Source organism: Gopherus evgoodei, chromosome 7 (assembly GCF_007399415.2).
Source record: "Gopherus evgoodei ecotype Sinaloan lineage chromosome 7, rGopEvg1_v1.p, whole genome shotgun sequence".
NCBI lineage: Eukaryota > Metazoa > Chordata > Testudines > Testudinidae > Gopherus > Gopherus evgoodei.
The window spans coordinates 96694068-96709800 of NC_044328.1; the positions used below are offsets into that span (position 1 = coordinate 96694068).

The window sequence follows — 15733 nt, forward strand, 5'->3', positions numbered from 1 at the left end:
ATTCTATGATCACATATTCAGATAGTACGTTTAAACAACATCAAATATAGCATTTGACTATTCACAAAGAAATTAATCAGACACTCACTTCTGTGTTTTCCTTATACGGATATGGAAAGTAAATGGAGAAAAGTGTATCAATGCCATGTTATAGTTAAGAATTAAAACACAACAAAATACAAAACTGAACTCTGATGCAGGTACACTTACGCCTTTCAATTCTCAATCATTACACTGCATTAATGTTCATTTTTTTACTGAAACACATTGCTAAACATATATTTGGCAAAACAGAACTCCACGACAAAAAATAAGCTATGCAAAGATTAACAGAAGATTTGTATGCTCAAAATTAAGTGCCTGGTTTGCCAATTTTGGTAGACTTATGCAAATTGTTATATCTATCTATGTTGTTGCCAAGGTAATTGATAGGTTTGTTTAGTGTATTTTTAAAAGATTATCAAGGGTGCTCAAAGCTTTAGATGGGAGATATTTTACTATCAAGTATTTAAAATCTAAATTAACATTTAGATAGATTAGATAGATACCTGAAGTCAGCACACACATTTGTGTTAAACTTCATTGTGCATTGTTTATATAAATTTAGAAATGGAGGTAAACTCACAAGCAGGAATCCTAGTTTTCCATGATAAACCCTCCAAAATTCTCCCCCCAAAAATAAATAAATAAAAATCCAGTTTTCTGCAATTAAAATGAAACGTTGAACTTCAGTTTCCCTAGTCACAAAATATAGAAGTATCACTTGAACACAACGTTTTATTGATATATAGTAGAACCCTGTTTATCCAAGCCTCCATTATCCAGCTCTCCGTATTAATCAAATCACCAGCTGCCCAGGGCTGATCGCCCAACCCCCCGACCTCATGTTAAAATAAGAGATGGGAAGTGCTTTGCCAATCCTCCTGATTATTCCAATTTTTGATTATCCAATCTGGCTCTGGTCGATCAGATAAACAGGGTTCCACTATAAATTTAAAGCACATTAAAAAAAATTAACCGCAAGAGGAAGAGGTTATGCGCACTGAATAAGTGACATGGGTACTTCCAGTAAAATTTAATTAACACTTAGTATATGTTTTTTTCACAAAATGTAAAACCTAAAAATTCTCTGTAAAAATGCATATTCCGCATTTCCCAGGGCAAACGGATTTCAAGGATCTGTGCTCACAAGGTAAGAGAAATGCATAAAATTTTAGTTTTTGATACGCAATGTGGTTAGCCACAAGTCTTCCATGAATTAAAACAAAAACAAACAAAAAAATCGTTCCTAAACATTTTTCTGTGTACATCAAGTACAGTAAAAGCTTTTTTATCTGGCATATTAGGGGAATGGGGGCGGAGCCAGTAAGTGAAAAATTCCAGTTAACTAAGAGAGAGGGAGTTTGGGTGCAGGGCATGGGCTCTGGGAGGGAGTTAGGGTGTGGGAGGGGGCTTGCAGTAAGGGGTTGGGGTGCCAGATCCAGGCAGCGCTCACCTTGGGCAGCTCCCCGGAAGTGGCCACCTGTCCCTGCTGCTCCTAGTGGAAGGCGCAGCTAGGCGTCTCTGCATACTGCTTCTGCCCACATGCCCCCACAGTTCCCACTGGCTGCAGTTCCCAGCCCATGGGAGCTGTGGAGTCAGCGCTTGGGTGGGGCAGTGCACTGAGCCGCCCAGCTAGGCCTCTGCCTAGGAGCAGCAGGGACAGGTCACCGCTTGCGGGGAGCTGCTTGAGGTGAGTACTGCCTGTATCCAGCACCTTGAAACCCCTCTCACACCTCAACCTCCTGCCTCGAGCCCTCTCCTGCAACCAAACTCCCTTCCAGAGCCCAGGCCCTGCAGTGCCTCCCACGCCCCAAACCCCAGCCCCATACCCCCTCCCATACTCTGAACCCCTCGTGGATGTTCCTCCACCTAGGAGCAGCAGGGATATGTTGCTGCTTCAGGGGAGCCATGCGGAGAACCTGCTGACCCCACACCAGACTATAAACCAGACTTTCAATGAAGATCAGAAATGCTGGTTTATACAGCTTTCTGGTTGGTAAAGTGCTGGATAACGCGGCTTTTACTGTATTAGGTTTTACTTGTAAGCTTATAATTAATGTGCGGGGAAGGGCAAGTTTATATAATTTTCTCCAACTTCCATTCAAACATTAAAGCATGATGCACATTTTTGTAAAACTGATTTTGGGCATCTATTTGTTGGGTAATCAAGCCTTTAGGAATGACGCAGTGTAGCAAAGGGGCGTGGTCTCCCTCAGAGACTGACAGCAAGGGAAAGCCAGATGCCCCCTCGTGTGGGGAACGTGGAAGGCCTAGGCCGCCACACCAGAAGCAGAAGGGCAGGACAGGAACAGGAACTATAAGAGGCGGGCCCTGCAGCTCAGTTGAGCAGGAGCTGCCGAGGGAGGCAGATGCTTCCAGACCGCTGCTGGAGTCAGAACCCACGGAAGACTTTGGCTGTCCCGAGGAGACTGCCAGGTACCAGGATTTCGTGACATGCCCAACACTGAGAAATTGCTGGGATTGCCGCTCGCAGTGTACCCTGGGAACAACTAGCGTTGCCAGGTGTCAGGTTTTCGACCAGAACACCCAGTTGTAAAGGGACCCTGGTGGCTCCAGTCAGCACTGCTGACCAGGACATTAAAAGTCTGATTGCGGCGCAAACAGGCTCCCTATCTGGCTCTGCACAACTCCTGGAGATGCCAGAAGCTTCCCCTTTGGCTCCCAGGTCAAGGAAGGGCCACAAGGGTCTGCGCTGCCTCCGTCCCCAATGACAGCTCAGCAGTTCCCATTTGCCAGGAACCACAGCAAATGGGAGCTGAGGGAGCAGCACCTGCAGGTGTGAGCAGCACCCAGAGCCACATGGTCACACCTCCACTTAGGAACCGGAGGGAGATGTCACTGCTTTCTGGGAGCCGCCTGAGGTAAGCGCCACCCGGAGCTCACATCCCACACCACCTTCCATGCCCCAACCCCCTGCCCCAGCCCAGATCCCCATCCTGCACCCCGAATCCCTCATTCTGGCCCCACCTGGCCCCCTCACCCTTTCCCGCATTCCAACCCCCTGCCCCAGCCTGCAGCCTCCTCCTGTATCCCAAGCCCCTCATCCCTGGTTCCACCCCCTCCCATACCCCAACCCCCTGCTCCAGGCCAGAGCCCTCTCCTGCATCCTAAACCTCTCGTCTCTGGCCCCACCTCCAAGCCCTCACCTGCCACTGGAGCCCTCACCCCCTCTCACACCCCAACTCCCTGCCCCAGCCCAGTGAAAATGAGCGAGGGAGGGGGGATGGAGTGAGCAGAGGTGTGGCCTTGGAGAAGGGGTGGAGCAGAGGCAGGGCAAGGGTTTCTGCAAACAGAAAGTTGGCAATCCTACGGAAGACCTTTGGATGCAGGTACACCGAAGGAGAGTATAGGAAGTACCATGGGGAACCAAATTACTCTCTGGCTGTGGTGCTGCCGGAGACATGGTCAGTGTGTTGCGGGTGGATTCCCCACTGACCTAGTGGCAGACCACTCTGCTACTGTTAGGGCCCTGGGTTGGGATGCAGTGGAGTTGGGCGGGCTTACATCCCCCCTGCCACCCCAATCCTGGGGTGACAGTATTCGCCCTCCTGAAGTCAGGAGGCCTGCACTCCACAGACACCCTTTGCCAGAGCACCCTAGGTGGTTTGCTGGGCACTCAACCCCTACCAGCACTCTAGACTGTTTCCTGGGGCTCCCACCCTGGCTGAGGGCCTGGCTCCTGAACTATTTGAGGCCCTACTCTGCCTATGGGTTGGGGCCGGAGACCGCTAATTTCCCCATTTATGTGTGTAGCAAAGGGGTGTGGCCTCCCTCAGAGATGACAGTGAGGGAGAGCCACACCCACCTATATGCTTACAGGCAGTGTGTGTGTGTGTGGTGGGGGAAGGGAGGGGGAATCAATTAGAATCATAGAATCATAGACTTTAAGGTCAGAAGGGATCATTATGATCGTCTAGTCTGACCTCCTGCACAATGCAGGCCACAGAATCTCACCCACCCACTCCTGTATCAAACCCCTAACCTATGTCTGAGCTACTGAAGTCCTCAAATCCTGCTTTAAAGACTTACAGGTGAAGAGACAAACTGCTATAATGAATATATGCACATGAAATTCTGCAACCACCTATAATAATCCATAAAATCAAAAAGGAAAACTACTCATCTGCAATTCTAGTTCTTAGATTTGTAGTCACAACAGATCCACACTTCATAGTGAGTGCCTTATGTGTGACTGGGAGAAATCTTATTGCAAAATTCCTGACTGCTAGCAAACAGCAGGACAGTCTGCATGTATCTGCTGAAGTCGTGGTTACTAAAAGTTGCTAATACTGAAAAATCAAGGAGATGAAAAATATATAATTTCCTAATTCTGTAAGAATGGCAAGCAAGTGGGGATTTCCTGTGACTATATTAATTCTTAACCAAGAAATAGATGTAAGACATTTTCTTTTCTAAAAGTAGGTATTACATCAGCCCCTTCGCTTGGATCTAAAAAGCTATAAGCATGCTTAAATTATTTGCTCTCAGTTTCATCACAGATGGGCCAGTACCCTGGAATGACACTGAGCTAGGACATATCAGAGGGTTGTCACTCAGATGCAACGCAGAAGACCAAGATTTTAAAAAAGGTGCCTAAAGTTAAGAGCATAAATCCTTATTTATAATTTAAATAAGTGGACTGATTTTCAGAAGTGCTGAGCAGCCAGCAGCTCCCTTTAAAATCACTGGGAACAGCAGAGTACTCAGCACTTTGGAAAATCAGAATGCTTATTTAGGTGTCTAAACATTTTGAAAATCTCAGCCCAACTCTCCATTTAGTTCCCAGATTTAAGGGGAGATAAACCTGTTGCACTCCTCAGGACTCCTTCATTGTGTTAATAACAAGTATGAATGATCCTCATTGAAACCTGCTGATTCTGGCACATCCTTTCCGCCAGACGCTGTGGACTAGAAAGTTCAGGGAGTGCAACTGTGCACATGCATTTGTGCACACTTAACACATGCATGCAAATATCTTACGTGCATGAAAATCTGGTATAATAAATAAAAATAATATTACCACCGCTCGATTTGCTGTCATTGACAGGGTATTTGAACATATTATGCAGGTGCAAATATAGGCAAACAATCTTCTATGCCTAACTTTGAAAATCTGGTCCACAATGTCCTGGATCTTGTGCAGTGAAATGAAGTCTGACATGAGACGTGTAGTTAGACACCCATTATCCCTGGAGAACAAACTGGACTTTAGGTAGTTAAAAATGAAAAATAGTCACATCACTAGCTCCTTGCTGATGCCATGGGCAGATACTTGGATCCATTTCAATGTGTTAGAACATAACATAAATTCACTATAAGATTCTCTGTGCAGAAATTTGGAGACCCTTCATTCTTTCCACTATCGCTATGAACAGCTGAGTAGATCTGTTGAATGGTTTGGTCCTTTGTATACAGAAAGCCAGGGCCCGCCTAATATCCAACGAATGGGGGTGCTGTTCTTCTCTATTCACATGTGGGTTAGGGTAGAAAACCGGTAGGAAGACTGCTTGACTGCAATGGAATTGTGAGATCACCTTAGGAGGGAACAATGGGTGTGCTCACAACTAGACTCTGTCCTTGAAGACCATATATTGGGGCTCCAATGTGAGGACCCGGATCGCTGAAACTCTCAGGCCGAAGTGATATCCACCAGGAAGGCCACTTTCCAGGAAAGGTGTAACAACAAACACGTTGCTAGTGGCTCAAACGGAGACCCAATAAGATTTGAGAGGACAAGGTTCAGGTCCCAGGGAAGGATGGGATCTCTAACCTGGGGGAAACACCCTCTCCAAGCCTTTGAGAAAACAGCTCATCTTCTTGTATGAAAAGACAGGTTGGTTGTCCACCTTGAGATAGAAGGCAGAGATAGCCACTAGGTGAACCTTAACTGGCCAGAGAGCTAGACCCTGTTGTTTCAGCTGTAAAAGGTATTCTAAGGGCATTGGCTACACTGGAAACTTCAAAGCGCTGTCAGGGGAACACTCACACAGCAGTGCTTTGAAGTGTGTGTGTGGTCGCATGCGAACACTGGAAGACAGCTCTCCCAGCACTCCTGGTAATCCACCTCCAGGAGGGGATTGGCTCCCAGTGCTCAGGGACTGTTTACACTAGTGCTTTAAAGCACTCAGATTTGCTGCGCTCAGGCAGGTGATTTTTCACCCTCTTGAGCCAGCAAGTTAGAGCACAATAAAATGTAAGTGTAGACAAGCCCTAAGACAGTGGTTCTCAAACATTTGTACTGGTGACCCCTTTCACACAGCAGGCCTCTGAGTGTGACCCCCTCCCTTATAAATTAAAAACACTTTTAAAATATATTTAACACCATTATAAATGCTGGATGCAAAGCGGGGCTTGGGGTTAAGGCTGAAAGCTCATGATCCCCCCCATGTAATAACCTTGCGACCCCCTGAGGGGTCCCAACCCCCAGTTTGAGAACCCCTGCCCTAAGATGAGCTGTAGAGATGACTCAAAGGAAGAATTTGTTGGGAGCACAAGATGGAGACTGTTTCAATTTTTGCAAGGTAAGTAGCCCTGGTGGAGGTCTTTTTAATGCCCAGTAGGACCTCGCAGACCTGCTCCCGAGCAAGCCCGCTCCTATGGATTCAGCCATGGAGCTTCCAAGCCATCAGATAAAGAGAGCTGATGTTCAGGTGGAGTAACCAATGATGGTCCCGAGAGATCAGGTCTGGATGTAGTGGAAGCCTTAGTGATGCCTCCACTCACATGGCTCACAGGTTGGTGAACCAATGCTGTCTGGGCCACGCCAGAGCTATGAGAATGATTTGCACTTGGCCCTGCTTGATCTTCATCAGAACCTTGTTGATCAGTGGGATGGGGGAAATGGGTAATACAGGTGTCTTGTCCACAGTAACACATCCATGAGAGACCCCAGGCTGTGACCTTGCAGGAAGCAAACCTGGTGGCATTTCCTGTTGTTGTGGGTGGCAAACAAGTCTCTAAGGGGAGTGCCCCTCGTTGGAAGATGTCCCTCACAACATCTGGCTGGGGAGACCCCTCATGGTGAGTGGAGAAAAACCTGCTGAGGTGATCTTCCAGCTGGTTGTGTGCTCCTGGGAGGTAGGATGCCTCCAGGCTGATGGACTGAGCAATGCAGAATTGCCACAGGTGGATTGCTTCCTGACATTGAGGGGGGAGGCGGGTGGGGGGAACAACACGCACCGCCCTGCCTGTTTATGTATAACATAGCCCTTGTATTGTCCATGAGAACTGAAACAGTCTTGCCTGTCATGTGAGGTAAAAATGCCTGGCAGGCTAGACACACCACCCTGAGCTCCCTGACACTGATGTGGAGGGAAAGCTCATCTTGGGACCAAAGGCCCTCGGTCCTGAGGGACCTTAGGTGGACTCCGCAGCCAAGGGCTGATGCATCAGACACTAGGAACAACAGTTAAGTCTTGAGAAGGATACCCTGCACATATCGTGTGGCTGTTTTGCCATCATGACAGTGAGCTGAGGACTGGGTAGATACTATAAGCACTGAGTTCAGGTGATGACAAAAGGAGAAGTATATCATGGCCAGTCAGACTGGGAGAGGTCTGAGACATAGCCTCGCATGTTGCACTACGATAGGGTTGTGATCAGATGAGCCTGGAGGGACCTATCAGGGACGTAATTGAGTGAAACCGATTGTCTGGAAGTAGAGCTCTTACTTGCACAGAGTCAAGTACCATACTGACAAACTCCATCCTTTGGATCAGGGTGGACTTCTGGATGTTCAACAAAAGACCTAACATTCTGAAGGTCAATTGAATGAGACAGATGTTTGCTTCCACTTGAGCTCTGGATCGGCTCTTGACTAGCCAGTCACTGAGGTATGAAAATACATGGACTTCTCTTCTTCTGAGAAAGGCTGCTACTATGGCCATGCATTTGGTGAAGACGTGTGGGGCAGCTAACAGGCCGAACGGAATCACCACAAACTGGTAATGAACTTGGTTCACTACAGATCTTAGGAAACGTCTGTTGCCATGGAACTGTCTGAGCAATGAAGGGTTCCAGCAACCATCACGGGTGGTAAGAAGGAACTGAAGGGGTAGTGGGGTCAGCAGGGCCATTTATAACAGGGTTATGAAAGCACGGCACCAGAAGGCGTTGGAGCCGATCCAACGGATACCGTTGGGGAGAAAAATTCCAGCAACTGTGCTTGGGGCACGCACACACCTACGCTGGAATGGACATATGCAAGCACCTGAAGAATAAATAACTTCTTGCAAATTCTTTAAGCAGATGGCCTCAGACATCCTGATTAACAAGAAGTATAACTGTGGGGGATCTGGGCAGGTAGCTACTTCTTCCTCTCCCCATATGGAGATTTAGAATGTATCAGGGGAGTCCTGCAAATCACTCATCCAGACAACAAGAGTTGCTGCAATTGTGTCAGGCCAAAAACTAACACAAAGTGCACCAAAAGTACAAAATCACAGACATCAAAACCCTCAAATTAAGTCAATGTAGGAAAAATAATGTCATCAGTCAATATATTATTATTCCTGGGGGAATTCTGTGCCGCCACACAATGCAGAATTTCCTTTCCTCCACAGAAATGGGCTGCAGTGTTGCGAGTCACCACCAGGGGCTGCTGGACCCAGCAGAGCCCAGCTCACCTATAGAAGACACTGCTGGAGGTAGGGAGAGGGAACTAGAGGGTTCCTGGCAGCTATAGTTCCCAGCATGCCCTGAGGGAAGGAGAGGGCGGCACACAGGAAACTCCATGCAAGCCTTGGACTGAGCATCAAGCTGTTTCTGTCTCTGGATTCATGGGCTCTGGGGGACACAGGTATCTGGGCTAGAGAGGCGGGGGGAGGTGGAGGATAAGGGGCAGAGAAACAGGAACTGGGTTGTCATAGGGGTTTCTTTAACTCTCTACTCCCTGAGGGAATTTGTGTGTGTCTGTATTGTTACAGACATACTTGCTGACAGGTATTCTGAAATAAATTACCAAAATAATTGAAACTGGTGTGATTATGTAGTGTTATTTTGACAAATAAAATTTGAGGAATTTTAAAATATTGTGCGCAGAATGCCTCCAAGGAATAGTATTATCTATATTGCTATTGCACAGAGGAGTCCCATTCCCATTGGGCGAGGCACTGTATAAACATAGCAAAGTGAAAGTTCATGCCTCAAAGAGCATGGCATGTCCATCTGCAAATTAAATGACATTCTGGCTTTAAGGATATCAATGAGAATAATATAATAATGTTTAATGATCCAGTGACTGGGCTTATTGCTGCTACAACTGTTGTGGATGGAACTACTATAGGCATTAAGTTGCTTTGAACAGGAGTGTGAGAAGATGAAACAGGATCAGAAGGGTCAAGTTGTAGGATCTTTTCAGCCTGCACTTAGAGGGAGGTTTGGATTGAATCTTGTCCTCTGAATCTATACTAAGCAAAACCAAAAAGTTGTGCCAAGGGCATCATTGCATCCCACTGGCTCTAATGACTGAGACAGTGCTGACCTCTGATAGTTCCAAAACACACAGCTTTGGGAAATCCCATTAAAACTACACTGAATCAACTGGAATTGACATAGCCTCTTCATAGTAAGATGAGGAACTCTCCTCCATTGCCATGGAAGATTTGCTCTCCAAGGCCATCCAGAGATTTCTGTTGGACTTAGAGTGCAGAGCAGGGATGTTCAAGTGATCTCCCTAAGACCTGCCCACTTGCCATGCATTTGCCAGGCGCTGAAGATAGCAATCGTGTTTATCCATAATGAACATTTTATGGCCACACCTGGAGGAATTTCTTAAGCTGCTGGGCTGTTTCTCTTCAGGTATACCAAGAGAAAAAGAAACAGTGAGGGGAACAAGAGAGCCAGACAACAATCACATCAAAATAAATATCTAAATGATTCTGAAACAGGTAATGTCAGAGAGAGACTGGCAGAGGTGCCAAAGCATCAAGAAGCACCACACGCACCAAACTTTTTTAAAACAGAAAAGGGAAAAATAGAGAAAATTCAGGAAAAAAAAAATCAGCTATTTTGTGAGTAAGTAGTTTTAACAATGAGGGGCAGACACCTGTTGTGCAATTCACTTCCAGAGCTACTGTCTGGAGCTTCTTCTTCACCAATTGTTAGAAATGCTAATAGGCCAGAGCTCTAAGCAGGAGCAAGTGTGCATCACCTCTCATGATAGTGTCTGGTCAGGTGTTTACCTTTACAGAATCATTGTTTCACAATTCCTGAGTTTGAGAATCATACCTTGGTTAGGACATGAAAGATGTAGGGATACATTAATCCCTTCTTGTGCCTGTGTTCTGCCACCCTTAATACTTCAGGTGCTACAGGAGGCAATGGAGGGGTGGTAATATCCATATGGTTCCTGGTGGGCATTGACAACAGACATGGGATTTGTGGACTACTGGCTTGATTCCCTTTGACTTCAGCTGCCTGGCTTCCTGAAGAGGCAGTCGAGGAACCTTCTGCCTGTAATACATCATACAAAAGAAAACATGCTTTTATTGGTTACATAGAAAAATAAACTTGTACATTAACAGAAAAAAGGCACTTTGCATGTCTCTCCCTGAACCCACAATGGGAGCTTAAATTCATAACTTTGCTAGACACTAAAAATAATGGCCTTAATAAAGGCATCAGATTAACGACTTATTACAACAAGCTGAAACCCCTGATCCCCTTTTTTGGCCTATGACTGCAGAGGTGTTACAGGCCACTTCACCTTGAATGGTGTCTCAGAATACGTTAACTATTCATTCTAAACCATCTGTTTCACCTTGTATTTAGCTGTGACACTCTGGGTATGTCAACACAGCAATGTCACTCAGGCTCAAGGGGATATTTCATTGCTGTGTAAACTTCCAGGCTCCAGGGTGCTAGAGTCCAGATCCTAGCCCAGAAGTCTACAAAGCAATGAAATAGCCCCGTTAGCCCAAGTCGGCTGACATGGGCCAGCCTCGGGTTTTTCTTTGCTGTGTAGACATACTCTCTGGGGCCTGGTCTACACTAGAAAATTAAGTCGATTTAACTACATTGGTCAAGTGTGTGAAACATCCATACCTGAGTGACATAGGTAAGGTGACCTAAGTCCCTGTGTCGACAGAGCTAGGTCAACAGAAGAAACTTAGTTACCGCCTGGTGGGGAGGTAGATTACCTATGCCAACAGGAGAACACCTCCTGTCAGTATAGGTGGTGTCTACACTGAAGCGCAACAGCAGTGCAGCTGTGCCACTGTAGCATTTTAAGTGTAGACAAGCCCTGAGTACCTTTCCCGCACCTGACAAAGAGTTCTATATAGCCTGAAAACTTTGGCTAGTCTACATCTGAAATGCTATAGCTGTCTCTTTCACCAACAGACGTAAGTCCAATAGAAGATACTATCTCACCCACCTTGTCCAACAAATGAAAACATTCATCTTTTTTTTTTTGACTATACAAAAGTGCAAACATGTAGAATGGATTACTCAAAGGCAGCTACAGAAGCTGCAAACATGAACAGTGTAAAGTACTACACTTAAGGTACATACGGCTGTAAATGTAGATGTAGAGTACAGACACCACACACCCAGCTAGCCTGGGTACAAACAGCAGTGTAGACAATGAGGCATTGCTTAGGCAGGTAGAGTGTCCTACATGCCTGAATCCCCAGGACACTATTTTTAGCATATAGTGTCCCACTGCCTCTCTTCTGCCAGAGCCTTTCCCTGTCACAGTAAAAGGCTCCTGCAGCAGGGAGTTACCAGAGCTTTACCTTGCTGCCTGAGCCTTTCACAGCGGCACCTAGCTACATGTGTAGTGCATGTACTCTAAAGGCTGCCACAAGTGTAGACACAGCCTTAGGAAGAAATAAACACACAACTACAAAATGAGGAATAATTGTCTAGACAATAGTACTGCTGAAAAGGATCTGGGAGTTATAGTTGACTCATATTCAATTTCTGATCCACAACATGATGCAGTTTCAAAAAAGGCTAATATCATTCTAGGGTGTATTAACAGAAGTGTCATATGTAAGATTCAGGAGGTAATTGCCCTGCTCTCCTTGGCACAGGTGAGGCCTCAGCTGGAGTACTGTATCCTATTCTGAACACCACACATTTAAGAAAGATGAAGACAAATCTGACAGAGGAAAAGCAACAAAAGTGATAAAGGTTTAGAAAACCTGACCAAAGAAGAAAGGTGAAAAAACTGGGCACATTTAGTCCTGAGAAAATAGGACTGAAGGGGAACCTGATAACAGTCTTCAAATATGTTAAGAGCAGTTACAAAGAGGGCTGAAATCAATGTCCACTTAAGGCAGGACATGAAGTAATGGACTTAATCTGCAGCTAGAGAGATTTAGTTTGGATATTAGGAAAGACTTCCTAACTATAAAAATAGTTAAATTCTGGAATAGGCTGCCAAGGGAGATTATGGAATCCCATCGTTGGAGGTTTTTAAGAACAGGTTAGCTAAACACCTGCCAGGGATGGTCTATACTTGGTCCTGTCTCAGTGCAGGGGGCTAGACTAGTTGACCTCTCAAGTTCCCTTCCAGCCCTACTTTTCTATGATTTTATATTCATAAGTGAATCAAAATTATAACCGTAACAGAATGCTGAAAATAAAATCTTCCTATTCTGTGGTTACTCTAATCGGCGTTTATCTGCAAATAACCATTATTAAAAACAAGATATATTCATGTCATTCTGCAGTTTAAATTTTAACTTTTCATATCAAAAGAATAAATTTTTCTTTACATTAATATTTTCCCAGTATAGCAACAACAACCTCTGATAAACATTTCTGGGGAGTCATTGACTAGCTGGGGAAAGGCAAAACAAAGGGCCTTCAACTCCAGCCTGGCCGGGGAGGGGAAGGGAGAGAGGAGGAGAGAAGGACAGGGAGACAAAACCTTCCCCTGCTCATTTCTTGAACAAAATGGGAAAACATACAAGCACTGACCACGTAAGGTGATTTGATTTTGAGGAGCCCATGGGTTTTTTTTTCCCCCCATTATGAATGAAATTATGATCCCTGTGTTAAAAGGTTTGCACAAGATTTTTGCTGCCTCTTCTGGTTAAGAGTTGCTAGTATAGCATTCAATTCTGTTGCTAGAAATTCAATTCAATATTAAGGGTACGTCCAGATCGATTTTTCAGGGATCGATATATTGCCTCTCATCTAGACGTGATATATCGATCCCCGAACGCACTCCCGTCAACTCCGGAACTTCACCAGAGCGAGCAGTGGTAGCAGAGTCAACACGGGGTGCCGTGGACGTCGATCCCACACTGTGAGGACCCGAGGTAAATCGATCTAAGATATTTTGACTTCAGCTACGCTATTCACGTAGTTGAAGTTGTGTATCTTAGATCGATACCGCCCACCCCCCCCAGTGTAGACCAGCCCTAAGATTTACAGCCAAAAGTGACATACTGTTGGACTTATCCAACAATGAAAAAGTACTTGAATAACTGCTTTCAGAGATGCTTAAAAGTAAAAGCAGAGAAACCCACAAAAAATCTCACTAACAACAATCTGGTAATCTCTCAATTTAGGAGGACACCATGAATCATATTTTCATTTGAATTTGATATCTACTACTATAACAAGTAATTCCTAAATTGCTATAACTGAAAGACTAAGGCTTGTTAGCTTTGTGCATGTGACAGCACTTTATGATTAATCAGTTTCATGGTTTTGCAGATGTGAACATCCCTTCACATGCAGAAAGGTGTGCAGGGTCCCCAGCTTTTTTTTTTCAGGTAATTCCAGGTACCCCCATCAAATCTTTCTAAATACCAAAAGTGAAGCAGACAAATCCTTATTTAAAAAGTTAAGGATTTTTTATTTTAAAGAAGTCAAGGCACACTACTCAAAAGGGTGTTCCCTCAGAACACAGAATTTCAAAACAATTCAAGTGGGCACTGCCCCTTTCAAATTACTTTAGGCCACCTGTAATCCAGATTTAGATTTAAAAAAAAAAAAAAAGGTTAGATAGAAAAGGAATGGTTAGAACAAAACAATCTGTGATAGTACTTTTTTCAAGCAATAGTGGTCAGATATAAAATGTTTTTCTAAGTACACTTAATTAGCACCAAAGTGTTATATTTATTGTATATTTTTATTTAGATTTAATTATTGTAAACAGATTCCTAACCCCAATTCTAGTGGCTCTAAGAATGAATTTAGAAGATGCTGAAATGGCACTATAAAATAAGAATTTACAAAAACACTGTGCTGCTATTGAGGGGGAAGGGGGAAATCTAGTTTAAAAAAAAAGTGCACTACCACAAGACTTATGTATTTGCACTATCTAGGTTATTACCAGGCTGAATAAAAATTGGTTTAGAAAACTCTAAAAATCTCTTTTTAAAGTTAAATACAGATTTTTATTCTTTTAATAAATTTGACATTGATAACCTACGTTAACACCTAAACTTATAATCTATTAAAAACATTACATACAAAAATATTGAGTACATATTTGCTGATAAGTTCCAAAGTAATAATACCACTGAACTGGTGGAAGTCAATGGCTTACACCTGGAACCAGAGTTTGCTGAAGTATTAAACCAGCTTTTGATAGCTGTAGCCTCTTCTGCAGGTACAGAGAGACCATCATCTTCATTTCAGTTTATTCAGCTAGTTCAGTTCAATGACCAGTTCATTCAAAGTTTAGAAACCAATTGGAAGTAGAAAAAGAAGGAAAGTTAATTTTCCTTTCCCCATCTATGAATAAAAACTATTAAATCTACTAGTTCTAAAGTCTTGATGACATCAGTACCAGAAATAATCAGTTCAATTCACTAACTACAGATAATACTTCCTCTTTTAATGAATCAGCTTTAAATGCAAGACATGTTTTGATAAATGCAAGACATGTTTTCCCCTCTGTGTCCAGCAGTTAAGGTAGTTTTATTTAATAACAAAATTAAAATGTGGTTTTGTCCATTTTTAACTGAATATGAATGTCCATCCAGGCAGAGCTTGACACACATCACAAGTAAAAAATTAATCTAATAAATAAGAAATGCATCATTCCCCATTTTCTAATATAGTAAGAAATGTAAAAATTAAGAATCTGAATAAATGTAAATTAAGCTGCAGAATTGCTTAAATAAATGTGTATAGACATAATATATCCTCCTGGTTAGCAAAAAGCAGCACCAAATTAAGCACACAGGCTATATTTAGTTGCAAACCAACATGTTTTAATGGTTACCAACCTCTCTCAGGAAAATAACTAAAAAGTACAATTGCAATACACGATTAAAAATCAGTAATTTAAATCAAACCACCCTACATAATGCACTCAACACTGCAAACAACACAGTGGTATCCAAGAGACCACTAGTACCTCCACAGTTAGGAGTATTATTATTGTTAGTATTTATTTGTATTACTGTAATACCTAAAAGGCCTAACCGAGATGGGAAGCCCATTGTCCCAGGCACTGTATAAATGCATAGCGAGACAGTCCTCACCCCAAGAGCCTGCAATTTAACTAAATGAAACAAAGGATAAGAGAAAGGAAGCATTATCATCAGGGTTGGCGCTAGCTTTCTGTTATAGGCCAGATTTTCAACTCCCTAAATGATCTAACTTAGAACTTCACATGCCACATCTGATTCCAATGTGAAAGTCTTCTGGAAAGTTTGAATACACATAAAGCTTCAGAGGAACTAGATTTTAAAAATGTATT

The 15733-nt window shown here is 43.8% G+C and overlaps 1 protein-coding gene across 1 annotated transcript in view; it reads right to left on the reverse strand.

Annotated features, from left to right (window-relative positions):
* The window catches only part of FAM120A (family with sequence similarity 120A), a 135307-nt gene that overhangs the window by 67535 nt on the left and 52039 nt on the right, over nt 1-15733 (reverse strand). Inside the window, 1 exon segment of the mRNA XM_030571223.1 lies at nt 10291-10515. Within this exon segment, the coding sequence (XP_030427083.1) occupies nt 10291-10515 (225 nt within the window).